The 16080-nt window shown below is 42.3% G+C and overlaps 1 protein-coding gene across 2 annotated transcripts in view; it reads left to right on the top strand.

Annotated features, from left to right (window-relative positions):
• Positions 1–16080, top strand: part of Trip4 (thyroid hormone receptor interactor 4) — a 55974-nt gene that overhangs the window by 30484 nt on the left and 9410 nt on the right. For both annotated transcript variants that reach the window (XM_029481783.2, XM_021172377.3), the window contains exons 10-11: positions 241–365; positions 1755–1846. In XM_029481783.2, the coding sequence (XP_029337643.1) occupies positions 241–365; positions 1755–1846 (217 nt within the window). The remainder of the gene's footprint in view (positions 1–240; positions 366–1754; positions 1847–16080) is intronic.

Raw genomic sequence — 16080 nt, 5'->3', positions numbered from 1 at the left:
TGACAGTTCCCTGTTTGAGTTACAGAGATCAGGTGGCCAGTAGGAGTTGAAAGAAATGACTGATGGTGGTGACAACAGGAAAGAGAGTGGGAGGGCTCAGGTCAGCTAAGGGAAGGGTGTCGCTGAGGTGTCTTCTTTAGGTCTCTTGATCCAGTTGGATAATTTGCTGCAGAATTGTAATCTATTATGAAATCTTCAAGGAAATTAGAGTTTAGATCTTTCCCATTGACTTTGTTTAAGGGTGGAGGGCAGATCCTGGTATACTCCTCACAGAGGAAGACTTTGGATAGCAGCCACAGGCAAAAGGCCTTCCCCTCAAGAAGTCTCAGAACTCCAGGCCACCTATCGTCTCCTTCGCGGGAAAGGTAACAGCCACATTTATACTTGATTTTCAGCCCGATTTGCGGAGAGACGTCCTTAATGCTCACTTCTTCTATTTCCTTTGTTTTTTGTTTTGTTGTTGTTGTTGTTTTGTTTTCTTTTTTTGTTTTTCTTGTGTTATATAGACTTTTGAACCTCACATTTGTCTATTAGTTTGAGTTTGAGACAGGGTCTCTTACTATAGCACAGCTACCCTGGAACTCACTGTGTAGTTGAGGCTAACCTCAAACTCAAGGCAGGTTTTTCCCCTTTCAGCCTCCCAAGTGATAGGCTAAAAGGAATAAGCCACCGCACTCAGCTTCTTTGTCTGTTGAGTAACAAGTCATAGACAGCTATTCAAAAGCATTAATTTCACTAAAAACGCAAGGCCTAGTGTAGTGGGACATACCTTTAATCCCAGCACTTGGGAGACTGAAGCAAGTAGATTTCTCTAAGTTTGAGGCCCACCTGATCCTCATGAGTTCCAGCCTAGCCTTTACTACATAGTGAGACCCTGTGTCAAAAATAATTAAATAAGAAAATAGGAAATGAAAAGAAGGATTTCTCAAACCAAACATCAACCAATCATTATTTGAATTTTGTAAATGTTAATTATTTTCCTTAAAACACTGTATCTCTTGTTTTAGTTTTATTTCTATGGCTATGATAAAATTCACTAACCTAACTCAACTTAGAGGAGAGAGTTTGCTTTAGCTCACAGTTCCAGGTTTCAGTCCATTGTTTCAGGGAAGTCACAGTGGCAGGAACTTGAAGTAAGTGCTCCTGTCAGTCACATCCAGTCAGGAACACAGAACAGTGCTCCACTGCCTGTCCACTCAGTTCATCTCCACTCTCACACACCTCAGCACTCTTTTTAGAACAGAGCTGCTTGTGGTGGGCTGGGGCTTCCTACATCAGTTAGTTTATGAACCACCCACCCCGCCCCACCCCACACATTCCCGCAGGCCAACCTGATGTTGACGATCTCTTTCTCACTGAGACTCATCCTCCATGGTTGTCGGTTGTGTTGAGAGTTAAAACTAACCATCACACCACCAGATTCTGATCTGATCCAGTTGTGAGAACATTAGAATTAATTTGTTCAGAATTAACTTGTAGATTCCTTGAACCTGATGGTAAATGAAGGGTTTTTTGGTTTTTGTTTTAATAGTAAAAGCTACCAAGTTTAGCATGTGGATAGTAAACTAAGCTAGTCATTTGTTAGGTTCTCATTAAAATACAAGCATTTGTGCCATATAAAAACTTCCCTGGTTTCCTTTGGTTCTACAAATAGATGATGGAAAATGTTACGTGTTCAGAATTGAAAGCAGATTCCTGAGTTTCAGGGTCACAGAGAAGAGATTTATCCAGTCCTTTTGTTGTTTTCTGTTCAGATGTGGAGTTTCCAAATGACTATCCGTCGGGTTGTCTTCTGGGCTGTGTGGACCTTATCGATTGCTTGTCCCAGAAACAATTTCAGGAGCAGGTGAGTATTGAGTTCTTCTTGTGGGCAGCTGCTCGCTGTTTTAACAGGCTCTAGATCCTCCTAACAGACTGAAGACAGTAAGGTTCTAGTAATTTAAACATGAGAAGAAAGGACTGACACATACCCTCCCCCGGCATAACTCAGGCTGGCTTCGAATTTACAGTCCTACGTCCTCTGCCTTCAAGGGGACAACAGTGTTGTATTGAACCTGCAGTGTTTTATTTTCAGCCATGTCCCAGACTGAACTGGAACTTATGTACAGCTCTTGAATTCTTGATTATCCTCCTGTCTCTGACTCTTGAGTGCTGAGATTTCAGGCCTGTAACCACCACCCCACCATCCCCCCACCCTCAACACCCAGCTCCAGGGAAATATTTTAACACATGTAAAATGGAGAAAGAATAGGATTAGGTCAGAAACAGAAGTACTTAGAGATGGCTTGGCTTGCAGTGTATAGAGAAGCAACACACATCCATTTCTGGGGAAAAAAGCTGCCACTGAAGTCCAGGAAAGGAAGTGTAAGGTCTTTTAGGTTGGGCCTGATGGTACATACCTGGAGGCAGAGGCAGGTAGATTTCTGTCAGTTAGAGGCCAGCCTGTTCTACATAGTAAGTTCCAGATCAGCCAGGGCTACTAGTGAGGCCCTTTCTCAAAAAAAAAAAAACAAAAAAAAAAAAAAACAAAAAGCAAAACAAATATATTTCCTTTTTGAAATGAAGAGACCCTAAAATATTATTTTGATTGGGTATTGGTCATGGATACTCTCTCTGTTTGGGCTTATTCTGAAGCGTTTCTTCCGGACCATTGAACTCAATAGACAGTATGTGTAAACTTTGTTTGATTTGAGCCATGTTGGAAGGTATGTGTGTATAAATGAACATATATGTATAAAAACATTTTTTTAAAGTGCTAAACATTAAATTGACATGACTCAAAACATACTTTTAAACAGTAGAGGGCACTAAAGAACTTTAATTTCATTAGCAAATGCCTCAAATGTAGAGTATGTTTGGGCTCAGACAGGCAGGAATTCCAAAACAGCCAAATTCATCCTTAAAGCAGAAAAAGTCTTATAGACAGTATTCTTTTCCTTTTCTTTGAGCAGTTAATTTAAGCATTAGGGCTTCTACTACTGTGCATGCAACTTAATTTTGCTCAGTAAATTTGTTTGTCTGGACATTTCCATTGCTGTGCTGAATAAACCTTGGGCTCCCTGCATTCTAATCAGACTCTCCAACACAGAGCTCTCCCAGTCTCCCAAATATCTTGGGCTTTCTTTCTTTTTCAAGACAAGATCTTACTATGTAGCTCTGGCTGTCCTGAAACAATTGCAGAAACTATCTGTAGCTAGTGAAATCACACTCTTGCTAGAGCCCGAGGCAAATCATAGTCAGCTCTGTGGACAGGCTGCTGTGGACAGGCTGAAGCAGCTCATATCCTGTACCTGGAGTTAAAATGAAGACTTTTTTTTTTTTTTTTAAAGAAATCAAAATTCTCACTACATGGTACTGTTGACTAAACCTGGGGCCTTGCTCATTCTTGGCAAGTGCTCTACCACTCCTAGCCTAATTCTTGGAATTTGGGGAAACCTTCCTATCCTAGGATTTCACAAAGTACTTCATGTAGGTGTTCCCTAAAATTAGTGCACATCTGGGAAACATCTTTGGGTTAAACAGATTTGTTTACCATAGAGTTTCTCAGAGCCTTTAATATGCAAGTATCAATTACAGCTCTCCAAGAAACAGATAATAGGGTACAGTGTTCCTAAACACTTTTCTCCCTGAAACATATTAGCAATCAAACCCAGGACATTGTGCATACTAGACAAATGTTCTACCACCGAGTTACTGCCCTCTCACCTTCTACACACATCCATTGCCTGTTTACATACTACAGACCTGTAGCCCTGGCATGCACAATTTAGAATGTACATACCAGGCTTTCCTTTATCCTCTGTAAGTTCAGTTTATTGAGAAAGAACCATCCAGAAAACAGTGTCTGCCCCATATCTTCAGCATCTATTCTTATCAACTAGCTGAAGTTCATTTTCCTTGGAAAACCATGGAGCTACCAACCCCTTTTTTTCAGCTGACACTAATTTCCTATGTGACTTGGACCACATTCTCCTTCAGCATTCTGTTGTTGCTAACATTTTCCTTCCCCAAAGAAACTGGGTAATTTATTTCTGACCTCACATTCTTGCCCTGTCTTTAATAAATTAAAATGTACTAGATTGACCATTTAGTTCTCTTTAAGAGCAGAGGGCTGGAGAGATGGCTCAGTGGTTAAGAGCTCTGGCTGCTCTTTCAGAGACCCTGAGTTCAAGTTCCAGCACCCACATGGTGGCTCACAACCATCTGTAATGGGATCTGATGCCCTCTTCTGGCATGCAGGCATACAATGCAGAGCACACACAACACATAAAATACCTGAATAAATATTTAAAAGAATAAGAACAAAAGGACTTATTCCATAGTTATAATAATCACCATGCAGTGAAGGTATGCACATTTAATCCCAGTACTTGGGACGCCAAGGCGGGTGGATCTCTGAGTTTTAGACCAGCCTGCTCTACAGATCAAGTTCCAGAACAGCTAGGGGTACATAGAGGAATCTTGTCTTGTAAACGCTCCCCCACCCCGCAAAAAAGTAAAATCAAGTGCATGACATTGTAAGTGTCCTTTGAAAAGTATGTGCTGAACAGGCCTAAGAACTTGTCTTCCTTTTATCCTTTAAAGCCAGTTTAGCCAGCATGTCTAATTTCTGCCAGGAAAAGAAAATCCCACTATACCCTCAACCCTCCTCTGACTAATGTCAGGGGATGAACCTAGACAGGGAAGAAGTGCAGAGAAAGGGCTGCATGCTGAGGGGAGCTAGGTAGATGAGAGCCATCCTTTCTGAGCGCCTCCTTCTCCTGTATTCCCCTGGAAGGAGCCCCTGCTGTTTGCCAGCATTTTATCTGCCAGCAGCAGATGTAAGCGCTCCAGAGCAGCAGGGAGGATGCTGACTGCAACAATGCATCAAGGCTGTGGTTTGTAACCTCAATAGCAAGGCAGTTAAAACTTTTTTTAACAAAGACATTTTGATTGCCAAATCCATAACCATTAGCAGCTGTGGTTGTGAGCAGTTCTCCAGACCTAACAAGTTTTCAGTCTTGGCTTTGAGTTGGTGGCCTTTGTTTTTACAGGTCTGTGTTGTTTGTGCTATTTATATCCTTGCCTTCAAAAGAAACTCAGATTTGTCTGAAATCTCCAAGGTCATTGATTATTCTATTTCTTCCCAACAGAATCCATTTCTCTTGTGCCAGCTTTCTGACCATTAGTCTATTTAATGCTAAGGCTTTTGTAACAGACCAGATCCTATCTTCAAGGAATTATGCTGAGAAAGATTCTACTGGGTTCCTCTATCTAGTGATTGACACCAAGAATAGAATTGCAGTCCTCTTAGGGAGAAGAATATGACTTCTTCTAGTTTCTTTAAGAGCATCAAAGCACTAGGCTGGCATGCTTTTAACCCGAGCACTCAGAAGGGAGGTAGGAGCAAGTGGATCTTGTGAGTTGGAGACCAGCCTGATACATAGAGCTAGTTCTTCCTAGGACAGCCAGAGCTATACAGAGAAACCTTGTTCTGAAACAAACAAAACGAAAACCAACCAAACAAAAAAATCTCTACTACTATCTAAGCAGCACAGATGTCAGGCTTAGTAGCAAACTCCTTTGTCAACACTGAGCCATCTTGCCAGCTCAATAGCTCTTTACTTGACAATGAACATAAATTTCCTAGATTTTCTTACATACCAGCAAGTGGTAATGAAGGCCTTTTATGCCAGCACTGAGGAGGCAATGGCAGATAGATCTGTATGCATTCCAGGCCAGCCAAGACTACATAGTGAGATCTTGCCTCAAAAAAAAAAAAAAAAGAGAGACGGAGGGAGGGAGGGAGGGAGGGAGGGAGGGAGGGAGGGAGGGAAGGAAGGAAGGAAGGAAGGAAGGAAGGAAAAATATTTACTTATATAATTATACACTCATCAATAAATATTTGGGTGCCTAGTATAAGCCAGACACCATTGTAGATACTAAAGGAAATGATAAAATTAGCCATAGATTCTGCTCTCAGGTATTTGAGAGTCCACTAGATAGGTGTGTTAAGGATCAGAAGTGAAGACACAGGTGTGTTTTGTGTTTTCTGTGGTTGTTGGCTTAGGCCCAGTAAACATGCTGTATGAGCCCTGTACCACTGAATATACCTCTGCCCAAGAGACCATTAAAGAAGCCAAAGTTGCTGGGCATGGTGGTACATGCCTATAATGCCAGTGTTCTTCAGGCTGAGGCAAGAGGATTGCAGGCTTGGAAAGTTCCAGCCTGGGTCACATTGTGAGACCTGAGAGTCTATGAGAGGTGTGGGGAAGAGAGACTACCTTTCAGGACTTGAGGAAGGGAAATATAATCTCTAGTCAGAAGAGATTCCATATCTTTGGAGAATAATAATAGACACTATCACACTCAATCACTAAATATGTGCCATACTCATGTATATGTATTTTATTTTCTAAATCTCTGGACAATTTGGGATAGGCACTTTTTGTGAGACAGTTTGTCTGTGTAGCCCTGGCTGTCCTGGAACTCACTTTATCAACCCAGCTGGCCTCAAACTCGCAGAGATCTGTCTGCCTCTGCCTCTTGAGTGCTGGGATTAAAGGCATTGGCCACCACCACCCAGCTCTGTAGCACACACTTTTTAATCCCAGCAATTGAGAATTAAAAATAAGTGAATCTCAGTAAGTTCAAGGACATGCAGGTCCATAAAGCAAGTTCTATGCCACCCAGTACAATCCTGTGTCAAAAACAAACAAGATACTGGAGACTTGGCTGCTCTTCCAGAAGACTTGGGTGTAGTTCCTAGCACCCACATGTTAGTATACAGCGTCTGTAGCTCCTGTTGCAGGAGCTCTAACATCTGGCCTTAGGGGGCACTGCATGCAGTGGAGCACTGACACACTTGCAGACAAACCAGCCATACACATAAAGTAAAACAAAATAAACAACAAAACTTGCTAAACTAAGTATCATTACCCTACTTTCAATGATGAGGGAACATAAAACTTAGAGTACTGTACTGGCTATTTTTGTGTCAACTTGACACAGCTGGAGTTATCACAGAGAAAGGAGTTTCAGCTGAGGAAATGCCTCCATGAGATCCAGCTGTAGGGCATTTTCTCAATTAGTGATCAAGGGGGGAAGGCCCCTTGTGGGTAGGACCATCCCTGGGCTGGTAGTCTTGGGTTCTATAAGAGAGTAGGCTGAGCAAGCCAGGGGAGGCAAGCCAGTAAAGAACATCCCTCCATGGCCTCTGTATCAGCTCCTGCTCCCTGACCTGTCTGAGTTCCAGTCCTGACTTCCTTTGGTGATGAACAGCAGCATGGAAGTGTAAGCCGAATAAACCCTTTCCTCCCCAACTTGCTTCTTGGTCATGATGTTTGTGCAGGAATAGAAACCCTGACTAAGACAAGTACTTTATATAATATTGGCAAAAAGATTAGAAAATTGAGAATTTGCTGTTGAAATCGTTTTTCCTTAGTTTTTTGGAAAAGCACATTCCCAAGTGAGGAGATGATGGAAGCAAAGGCATGGGCAGGAAGTCCGGGCTGTGTGGCTGAGTGGCAAGCCCATCTGTTGGACAAAGCATGGGAGTAAAGAGGAAGTCGCAGCACACAGGACTGGAAAGTAGGTTATGGTCAGATAGAAGATAGCCGAGGATGATGGAGCCCTTAGGGAAGGAAGGTCTGCTTCTCTAGTGAGCTGGGAAATGTGGAGGAGTGTTTTGAAAGTTTTTATGAAGCAATGAGGTGATAAGAATCCTGCCTGAGGAAAACTCATTGATCACAGTTTGAAAGATGGATTGGAAAGATCTGAAGGTGGAAGACTGTTGTAGTCCAGGGTAAGGACATATAAAGATCTATTTCATGATAACACCGGCAGAATTGGACAACGGAGGGACAAGCACCATAGACCTGGTGTTGGTAGAATCAAGAGTTTGCTGTGACAGGTTAATTTTACCCTGAACAAACCAAGGCTTAGGAGATGTGAACTGCTTGACCTAGGACTTGTGGCCTCACTGTCTGGCAATCTGTTCAAGACATCTTGGTTTGTCATCTAGTTTTCTGAGTTACCTAAGTGACAATTTTATTCTCATATTTTATTATATAACCACATATTCAATAAATACTAATGAAGCAAAAAGAGAAAAGAATTAAGTATTAATTGTTATATAACAAGCACTGGGATGAAGACTAAGGAGCAGAGTTTTAAGGTAACGTCCCATCCCTCGGGATGTCAGACTAGTTGGATGGTTGGATTGGCATGGTCTCTTGTAGGTCTAATTTCTTAACCTCTTGCTTCCACTTTCTAATGTTGGGATTGCAGGCATTTGATTCCATGCCTGGCTTTGCGTATTGCTCAGGCTATTTCTGTGTTAACCTCTAGAGTTTTAGGATTACCAGCCACTTTGAAGGAAAATGTAAATGAGAACTACTTTTAAAACTATCGTTTATGGAGCTGGAGAGATGGCTCAGCAGTCAGGAGTACTGACTGCTCTTCTGAAGGACCTGAGTTCAATTCCCAGCAACCACACGGTGGCTCACAACCACCCCGTAATGAGATATGACACCCTCTTATGGGGTGTTTGAAGACAGCTACAGTGTACTTACATATAATAAATAGATAAATCTTTAAAAAAAGAAAACAACTATCATTTATGGGGGCTGGCAAGATGGCTCAGCGGGTAAGAGCACTGACTGTTCTTCCGAAGGTCCTGAGTTCAATTCCCAGCAACCACATTGTAGCTCACAACCACCTGTAATGGAATCAAATGCAGTCCTCTGGTGTGTGTCTGAAGACAGCTACAGTGTACTTATGTATAATAATAAATAAATCTCAAAAAATTATCATTTATTTATTATTTAATAGTTTCATACACATATAAAATACATCTTTATGGGGTGGGGGGGTGCACGCCTTTCATCCCAGTGCTAGGAGGCAGAGGCAGGTGAATCTCTGAGTTTGAGGCCAGCCTAGTCTAGTCTACACAGAGAAACAAAAACAAACAAACAAACCTTGCTTGTAGCCACTCCTAACACCTGCAGTGTTTATCAGAGGCACAGTTGTTGGGATGCCCTCTTTCTTTAGAGGTGGTATGCTTGTAGCTGCGATCTTTATCAGACACTGTCTTTCAGTGCATTCTCACCTCAATCTTGGAGTCAGTTTCAGTTAACTGGATTTCAGAGCCTGATTCATAGATTATCTAGTTGTGCCCCTTCTCCCCAGCAAATATATGTTCTTGTTAGTGAATTGTTTTCTTTGCTTTCATTTATTTATTTAATTTACATCCCAGTATCAGCCCCCCCGTTCCCCTCCCAGTTCCCCTATATACGGCTCTTCCCCCATCCCCTCCTCCCCTTCTCCTTTGAGAAGAGGAAGAGAGACCCCTGGGTATTATCCCACCCTGGCCCATCCAGTCACTGCAGGACAAGGTGCATCCTCTCCCCCTGAGGCCAGACATAGCAGCCCAGTTAGGGGAATGGTATCCACAGGCATGCAGTAGATTCAGGAACAGCTCCTGCTCCAGTTGTTGGGGGACCGGCATGAAGGCCAAGCTATGCATCTGCGTATGGGGTGGGGTGTGGGCGGGGCTGGCTGGGGGTGAATTGTTTCTTTTTTTTTTTTTTTTTTTGGTTTTTCGAGACAGGGTTTCTCTGTGTAGCCCTGGCTGTCCTGGAACTCACTCTGTAGACCAGGCTGGCCTCGAACTCAGAAATCCGCCTGCCTCTGCCTCCCGAGTGCTGGGATTAAAGGCGTGCGCCACCAACGCCCGGCGGGTGAATTGTTTCTTAAGTGTTTGCTTTTGCTATTAGTCATCAGGAGACAGGAAAAAGATTTTTATAAGTTATAGGCTAGATCTATAGTTCTTTGATAGTGCTTGGCCAGCATGTGCAAGGCCCTGTTTCAGGCACTACCACCACACAAACAGACATGGGCACACACACGCACGCAGTGTGTATATATGCAATTCACCTGGGGATCTCTTGGGAAGAGTGACATAATTAAGGAGTTATTGATCATTTTAACAAAAGGATGAAGTGGGGCCTTGCCGAGTTGGGCAGAAATTTTTATTTGGCTCTAAATCAGTAGTAGTTGCCAAAAGGTACTAACCCTTTTCCTCTCTGTTTGGAAAATGACAAAACAATGTTTTCTAAATGACTGGTGAGCAGTTTCCCCTCAGAGGAGAAGAAATAGCTGTTTGGCAGTTAATTAGCTGTTATGTTAGACAGCTATGAAAGTTATGAGGCATGAAAGAGAGGTAGGCCCTCCTCTGCTGCTCCTCAGGCTGGAACCCGTGATAGAAGTCTCTACAGACCAAAGTAAAAGCACCTGCCAGAGTCTGTGGCCAACTCTGGATTGTTCCTCGATTATAAAGCTCATATGTCCTGACCTATTTATTATGCTCTATCAGTGACCCTTAGCTTAGCATCTAAACTGAATGTGACATTGGAGCTTATTTGTGTTCATTACCCTTGAGAATTGATTCTTGCTGAGCCGCTGCAGTTGCTGCTTTGTAAATCTCAGACCAGAGATACAAAGCCTTCTCCTCCCCCCCCCCCCCCACACACACAGTGTTGGGCATTGAACCAAGGGCATTGTGCTGATCGATCACCTTTGAGCTATAGCCCCAGCCTTGCTTATAATAACTTTATTTTAATACAGTCTCAGTAAGTTGCCCAGGCTCTCTTTAAACTCTCTCTGTAACCCAGGTAGGCCTTGAACTTGTGCTTGCCTGCTTCAATCTTGCCAGTAGCTGGGATTAGAGGCCCACATTACCGGGCCAACTAAGTACTACTTAGTGTGTAATGTGGCCCTTCGTGTCCAGACCTCAAGGGCAAGGGTTATATTCTTGAGAGATACAAGACTTATCCAAATGGACTTCTCTTTAGACTTCTGCTTTGTTCCTCATTTCTGTTTCTTTTTTTTTTTTTTTTGGTTTTTCGAGACAGGGTTTCTCTGTATAGCCCGGCTGTCCTGGAACTCACTTTGTAGACCAGGCTAGCCTCAAACTCAGAAATCTGCCTGCCTCTGCCTCCCGAGTGCTGGGATTAAAGGCGTGCGCCACCACGCCCGGCTCTCATTTCTGTTTCTTGTGAACACTCTCAAGTTCAGTGGAAGTGGTAAAAGGCTCATGATCCCAGCTACTGGGATGGTGCCAACAGCATTCAACAACTATTCATTGATTGCCTAATGTATGTTGTGTCTGATCCTAGCAGAGAGAGGGGCAGAGAACATCCGGTGCCTTCCTCTATCAGTCTCCTTACTTTCTGAGACCATTTCCCACTGAACTTGAAGCTTCCTGTACTCGAGCCCTGTTTCTTTCACAGCAGTTGCTCTTAGGCACTGAGCCATCTCCTAGGCTTCCCTCCAAGGGTGGGTGTGGGAATGTCTGCCCTTTTGAAGCTTTTTCATCTTAGTGAAGGGAAGCAAAAAATATAAATAATTTATATGTTATCAGATCATGGTAAGTACTATGGAAAAAGATAAGGTAGGAAAGAAGTTCAAAGTGCTAAATTTATAGAGTAATTGGTGCTGTGATTTCCTTATGTTTTCATTATTTATTTTTGTTGGTGCTGGTTATTGAACCAGAGCCTTGTGCATACTTGGCAAGCAGCAAGCACTCTACCGCTGATTTTTAAATAGCGGGGTCGGGAGAGATTTATGTCAAAATTGACATTTGAACAAAGTCCTGAAGGAAGAACAAGATGAAGCCATGTAATAGGGCTTTGAAACATTCTAGGAAGCCAGGTACAGAGGCAAACTCAACTTCTGACGAATTGAGTCACAGCCTCTCCTTTTGGTACTATGAAAGTGAATTTGGGGTTTAGAGAAATTTAGCAGTATAAAAGGTTTCTAGACATGCAAGTGCCAAAAATGAATTCAAATTCACATGAATATACCTGTTTCTGGCAGACCTCATCCAAGGCTGTATCAAATAACTTTACCAGAGCCTTGGTACACAGTTTGCGTTATGCTTGTCACACTACACAAGGCTGACCAATGCTGCCTGGATCTTCTTGACTCGGACACCAGACCGCTCTCTTCTGAATTGCTGTGTTCTTACTAGCCATACAAAATGGTTTTGCTTTGTTTATTTTTTCTATTTTAGAAACATTTTAATTATGAAAAATAAAAACCTTGTTTTTCTACTATCATTTCTCAGCAAATGAGTATCAAATTAGTGTTTCTTTGGATGGTGTATAAATATCCTATTGCTTGTTTGAGTTATCTTGAGTTTCACAGAACATAGAGCAATATATTTTATTTAATTTTATTTATATTTGATTTTTTTCTTTTGAGACAGGGTTTCTCTGTATAGCCTGGGCTGTCCTGGAACTCACTTTGTAGACCAGGCTGGCCTCGAACTCAGAAATCCATCTGCCTCTGCCTCTGCCTCCCGAGTGCTGGGATCAAAGGCGTGCGCCACCACGCCCGGTTATATTTGATTTTTTAAAGATTTATTTATTTATATGAGTACACTGTAGCTGTCTTCAGACACAACAAGAGAGGGCATCTGATCCTGTTATAGATGGTTTTGAGCCACCATGTGGTTGCTGGGAATTGAACTCAGGACTTCTGGAAGAGCAGTCAGTGCTTTTAACCTCTGAGCCATCTCTCCAGCCCCCAAGAAATATTTTTTAAATGTATGTTGATGTGTAAGTATGTCTTGTGTGTGCAGGTGCCTAGAGGCCAGAAGGGGGCATCAGACCTCCTGGAGCTGGAGTTACAGGCAGTTGAGTTGCCTGGCATTGGTACTGGAAACAGATTCTAGTCCTCGGAAAGAGCAGGAGGTACCCTTCACCCCTAACCAAGCTCTCTAGCACCTAACCTTAATTTTTAAACTTTTATTTTTATTGTGATAAACCTTATATAAGATACTTTTCCATTTTAAGCACATTTATGTGTTATGGATCAGTGACATTAAATATATTGGAGTATAGTTACCATCACTACCTAGTATCCTAACCACCAACCTGCACCTATTAAATCATTACTTGTTTCCCCTCCCCTTTTAGTCCCAGGTTATAACTACTATTTCACTTTTTTTGTTGGGGGAGGGACGCTGGCTTTTTGAGACAGGGTCTCACTATGTATCTCTGGCTGTCCTAGAACTCACTCAGTAGATCATGCTGGCCTCAAACTCACAGAGATCCACCTGCCTCCCTAGTGCTAGAATTAAACTATGCCCAGCTACTTATTTTCATTTTTCAAAATGTTTCATTTCTGTTTAAATTTTGAGTGTATGTATGTACAGGAGCCATGAAAGTCAAAAGAGGACATTGGATCCCCTGGAACTGGAATTATAGGCAGTTCTGTGCTGCCTTGGTGCTAGGAGCCAAACTAGGTCCTATCTCTCCAGCCCCTTCTCCTTCCCTCCTTCCCCTCCTTCCCCCCCGCCCTGCTTCCTTCCTTCTTTCCACCATGTGTGCTTGCGTATGCTCAAGCATGTAAGATACTGTGTATGTGTGGAGGTAACAAGGCAACTTTATAGAGGTAAGAGGGCATCTAGTATCTTCACTACATTTATTTATTTATGGACAGCCTTTTGCTTGCTAAGTGCCTTTACCCTCTTAGCTAGCTAACTGGTTCCTATTTTACTTCCTAACTGTGTGGCTTTGCCTGTTCTAAGTACCTTTTTAAGTAGAATCATGAAGAATTTATCTTTTTGTGTCTTATTTCATTTATCATATTTCCATAGTTTTCGCATGTTATAGAATGTCTTAGCATTTCCTGTCTTTCTTGGACTGGAAAATACTTTTTTTTTTTAAAGACTTATTTATTTATTTATTATATGTAAGTACACTGTAGCTGTCTTCAGACACTCCAGAAGAGGGAGTCAGATCTCGTTACGGATGGTTGCAAGCCACCATGTGGTTGCTGGGATTTGAACTCCAGACCTTTGGAAGAGCAGTCGGGTGCTCTTACCCACTGAGCCATCTCACCAGCCCTGGAAAATACTTTGATGGAGATAGATTCTTCATATTTTTTATTCGGAAGTTACAGCACTGTTGGTGTTGCTTAGAACATTAGTGTGCAAATACCCATTTGAGATTCATTTAATTTCTTTTCTGTTGCTGGGGATAATGATAATTCTCTGCTGAACCTTCTGAGGAGCCTTCAAACTATTTTCCACTGTGGCTGTGGCACTTTACATCACATCAGCAGTGCGGAGGGGCCTGCCGTCTTATACCTTTGCCACCTTTTCATTAGGCCATCTTAGTATGAAATGGTGTGGCGATTTGTGTGTGCATATATATACATACATATATACACACACACACATATGTATACACACATATATGTATACACATACACACATATATGTATATGTATATATATATATTCCTTGAGCGTGGGAATGTCGTGGGGCATATGTCACAGTGCATGCTTAGAAGTCAGAGACCAACTTTATCTGGAGTTGTCCTCTCCTACTGTGTATATTGAAATCAGGGCATCAGGCTCAGCAGCAAGTGCCTTGCCTTGCTGAACCATCTTCCTTGTGTTTTGATTTGCATTTCCAGGACCTTGGAAAATCTTTACAGATAGATTTCTATTACTCACACTGAAGGAGAGCAACAAGATTGTAAATACAACTAAGGCTGGAAGATGAAAAACAGCCAAGAAAGTAGGAAAACTAGGAAGAAATTGATATCCTAGAAGTTAAGTGGGGACCATGTTTAAGACAGAGCTATAGACATTTCTGTCAGGCTAGGGATGTAGCTCAATGCTAGAGCATTTGCTTACCATATGGGAGACTTTGGATTTGATCCCTAACACCATAAAAATATATATGCTAAATAAATGGGCTAGCCAGGTGTGATAGCACATCCCTAATTTAATCCCAGCATTTACTGGAGAGGCAGGGACAGCCTGTCAAATTCTCTAGGATAGCATAATTAAGATAAAAACCAAGAGCTGATCATTTAATTTAGCAGCATGGAAGTCAGCAGTGACCTTTACAGGAATAATTCTATAGCAGATTTAAAATAGCTGGGTGTGGAGGTACCCATCTTTAATCCCAGTACTCCAGAAACAGATGGACTTTTGTGATTTGGAAGCCAACTTGGTCTACATAGTGAGTGCCAGAACAGTCAGGGCTATGTAAGACTCTGTCTCCAACAAACAAACAAACAAACAAACAAACAGGGTAGAGGCAACAAACAAACAAACAAACAAACAGGGTAGAGGCGTGCAACACAATCATGATCACCTGAGTTCCATCACCATATAAAAATGTCAGATGTGGTGGCTCAGGCACAGCTTCAGGCACAGCACCAGCATTCCTAAGATGAGAAGAGAGAAGAAACTTACGAATGCAGTAGATGTAACAGAGATCCTGCCCTGAAACAAGGTAGAAGGCAAGAACCAGCTCACAAAATCTTGTCCCTTGGCCTGCACACATTGGTATTCTTTAGTTCCTCTTCAACTTTTTGAGAGGTATCCTCTTGGAACCTGGAGCTCACAGATGGAACCGGGCTGCTCAGCCAGTGAGCTGCATGGATCCCACCCCGCTCGCTCAGTGTGCCTACTGATCCATCCTCCTGGCTCCTCTACTGCGAATATTTTCATTTTGTTAATGAGTATGTTATTGGTGGCTGATGGTTGATACTGAGTTTATATTTTCTAAGAATACATGCCACATCTGCCTCACTAAAGGCCATCATGTATGCACAGGACCAAGAAACTGAGAAATACCCTTTGTTTGTTTCACTGCATCACTTACATTCATCAGTGTGGTCAGTAAATAAATTTAAGTATTTATGCTTCTATTATTAGTTATAGACAAATTTGAATATTCTAACTTTTTAAATTATTTTTTCTTTGTCTAATTTGAACTGTTAGGATTTACCTTGCTTTGCTTTGTTGAGACAGAGTCTCGCTATGTAGTTCCGGCTGGTCTAGAGCTCTCTATGTAGACCATGTTGGCCTCCAACTCACAGAGACCAGCCTGACTCTGCCTTCTGAGTGCTGGGATTAAAGACTTGTGCTAAGTCTTCTTCAGCCCTGGTTTTTGTCATGTGTAGCATAGACTGGCCTCAAACTTCCTGCATATCCCAGGCTGGCCTTAAGTGCAGCCTTACCTCCATTTCCCAGCTGTTAGACTGCAGGCATGAGTCACCATGCCCAGCAAGACTC

The sequence above is a fragment of the Mus caroli genome, unplaced genomic scaffold, assembly GCF_978045245.1.
Source record: "Mus caroli unplaced genomic scaffold, Mus_caroli_1 scaffold_11, whole genome shotgun sequence".
Lineage (NCBI taxonomy): Eukaryota > Metazoa > Chordata > Mammalia > Rodentia > Muridae > Mus > Mus caroli.
This window is presented reverse-complemented; position numbering and strand designations above follow the sequence as displayed.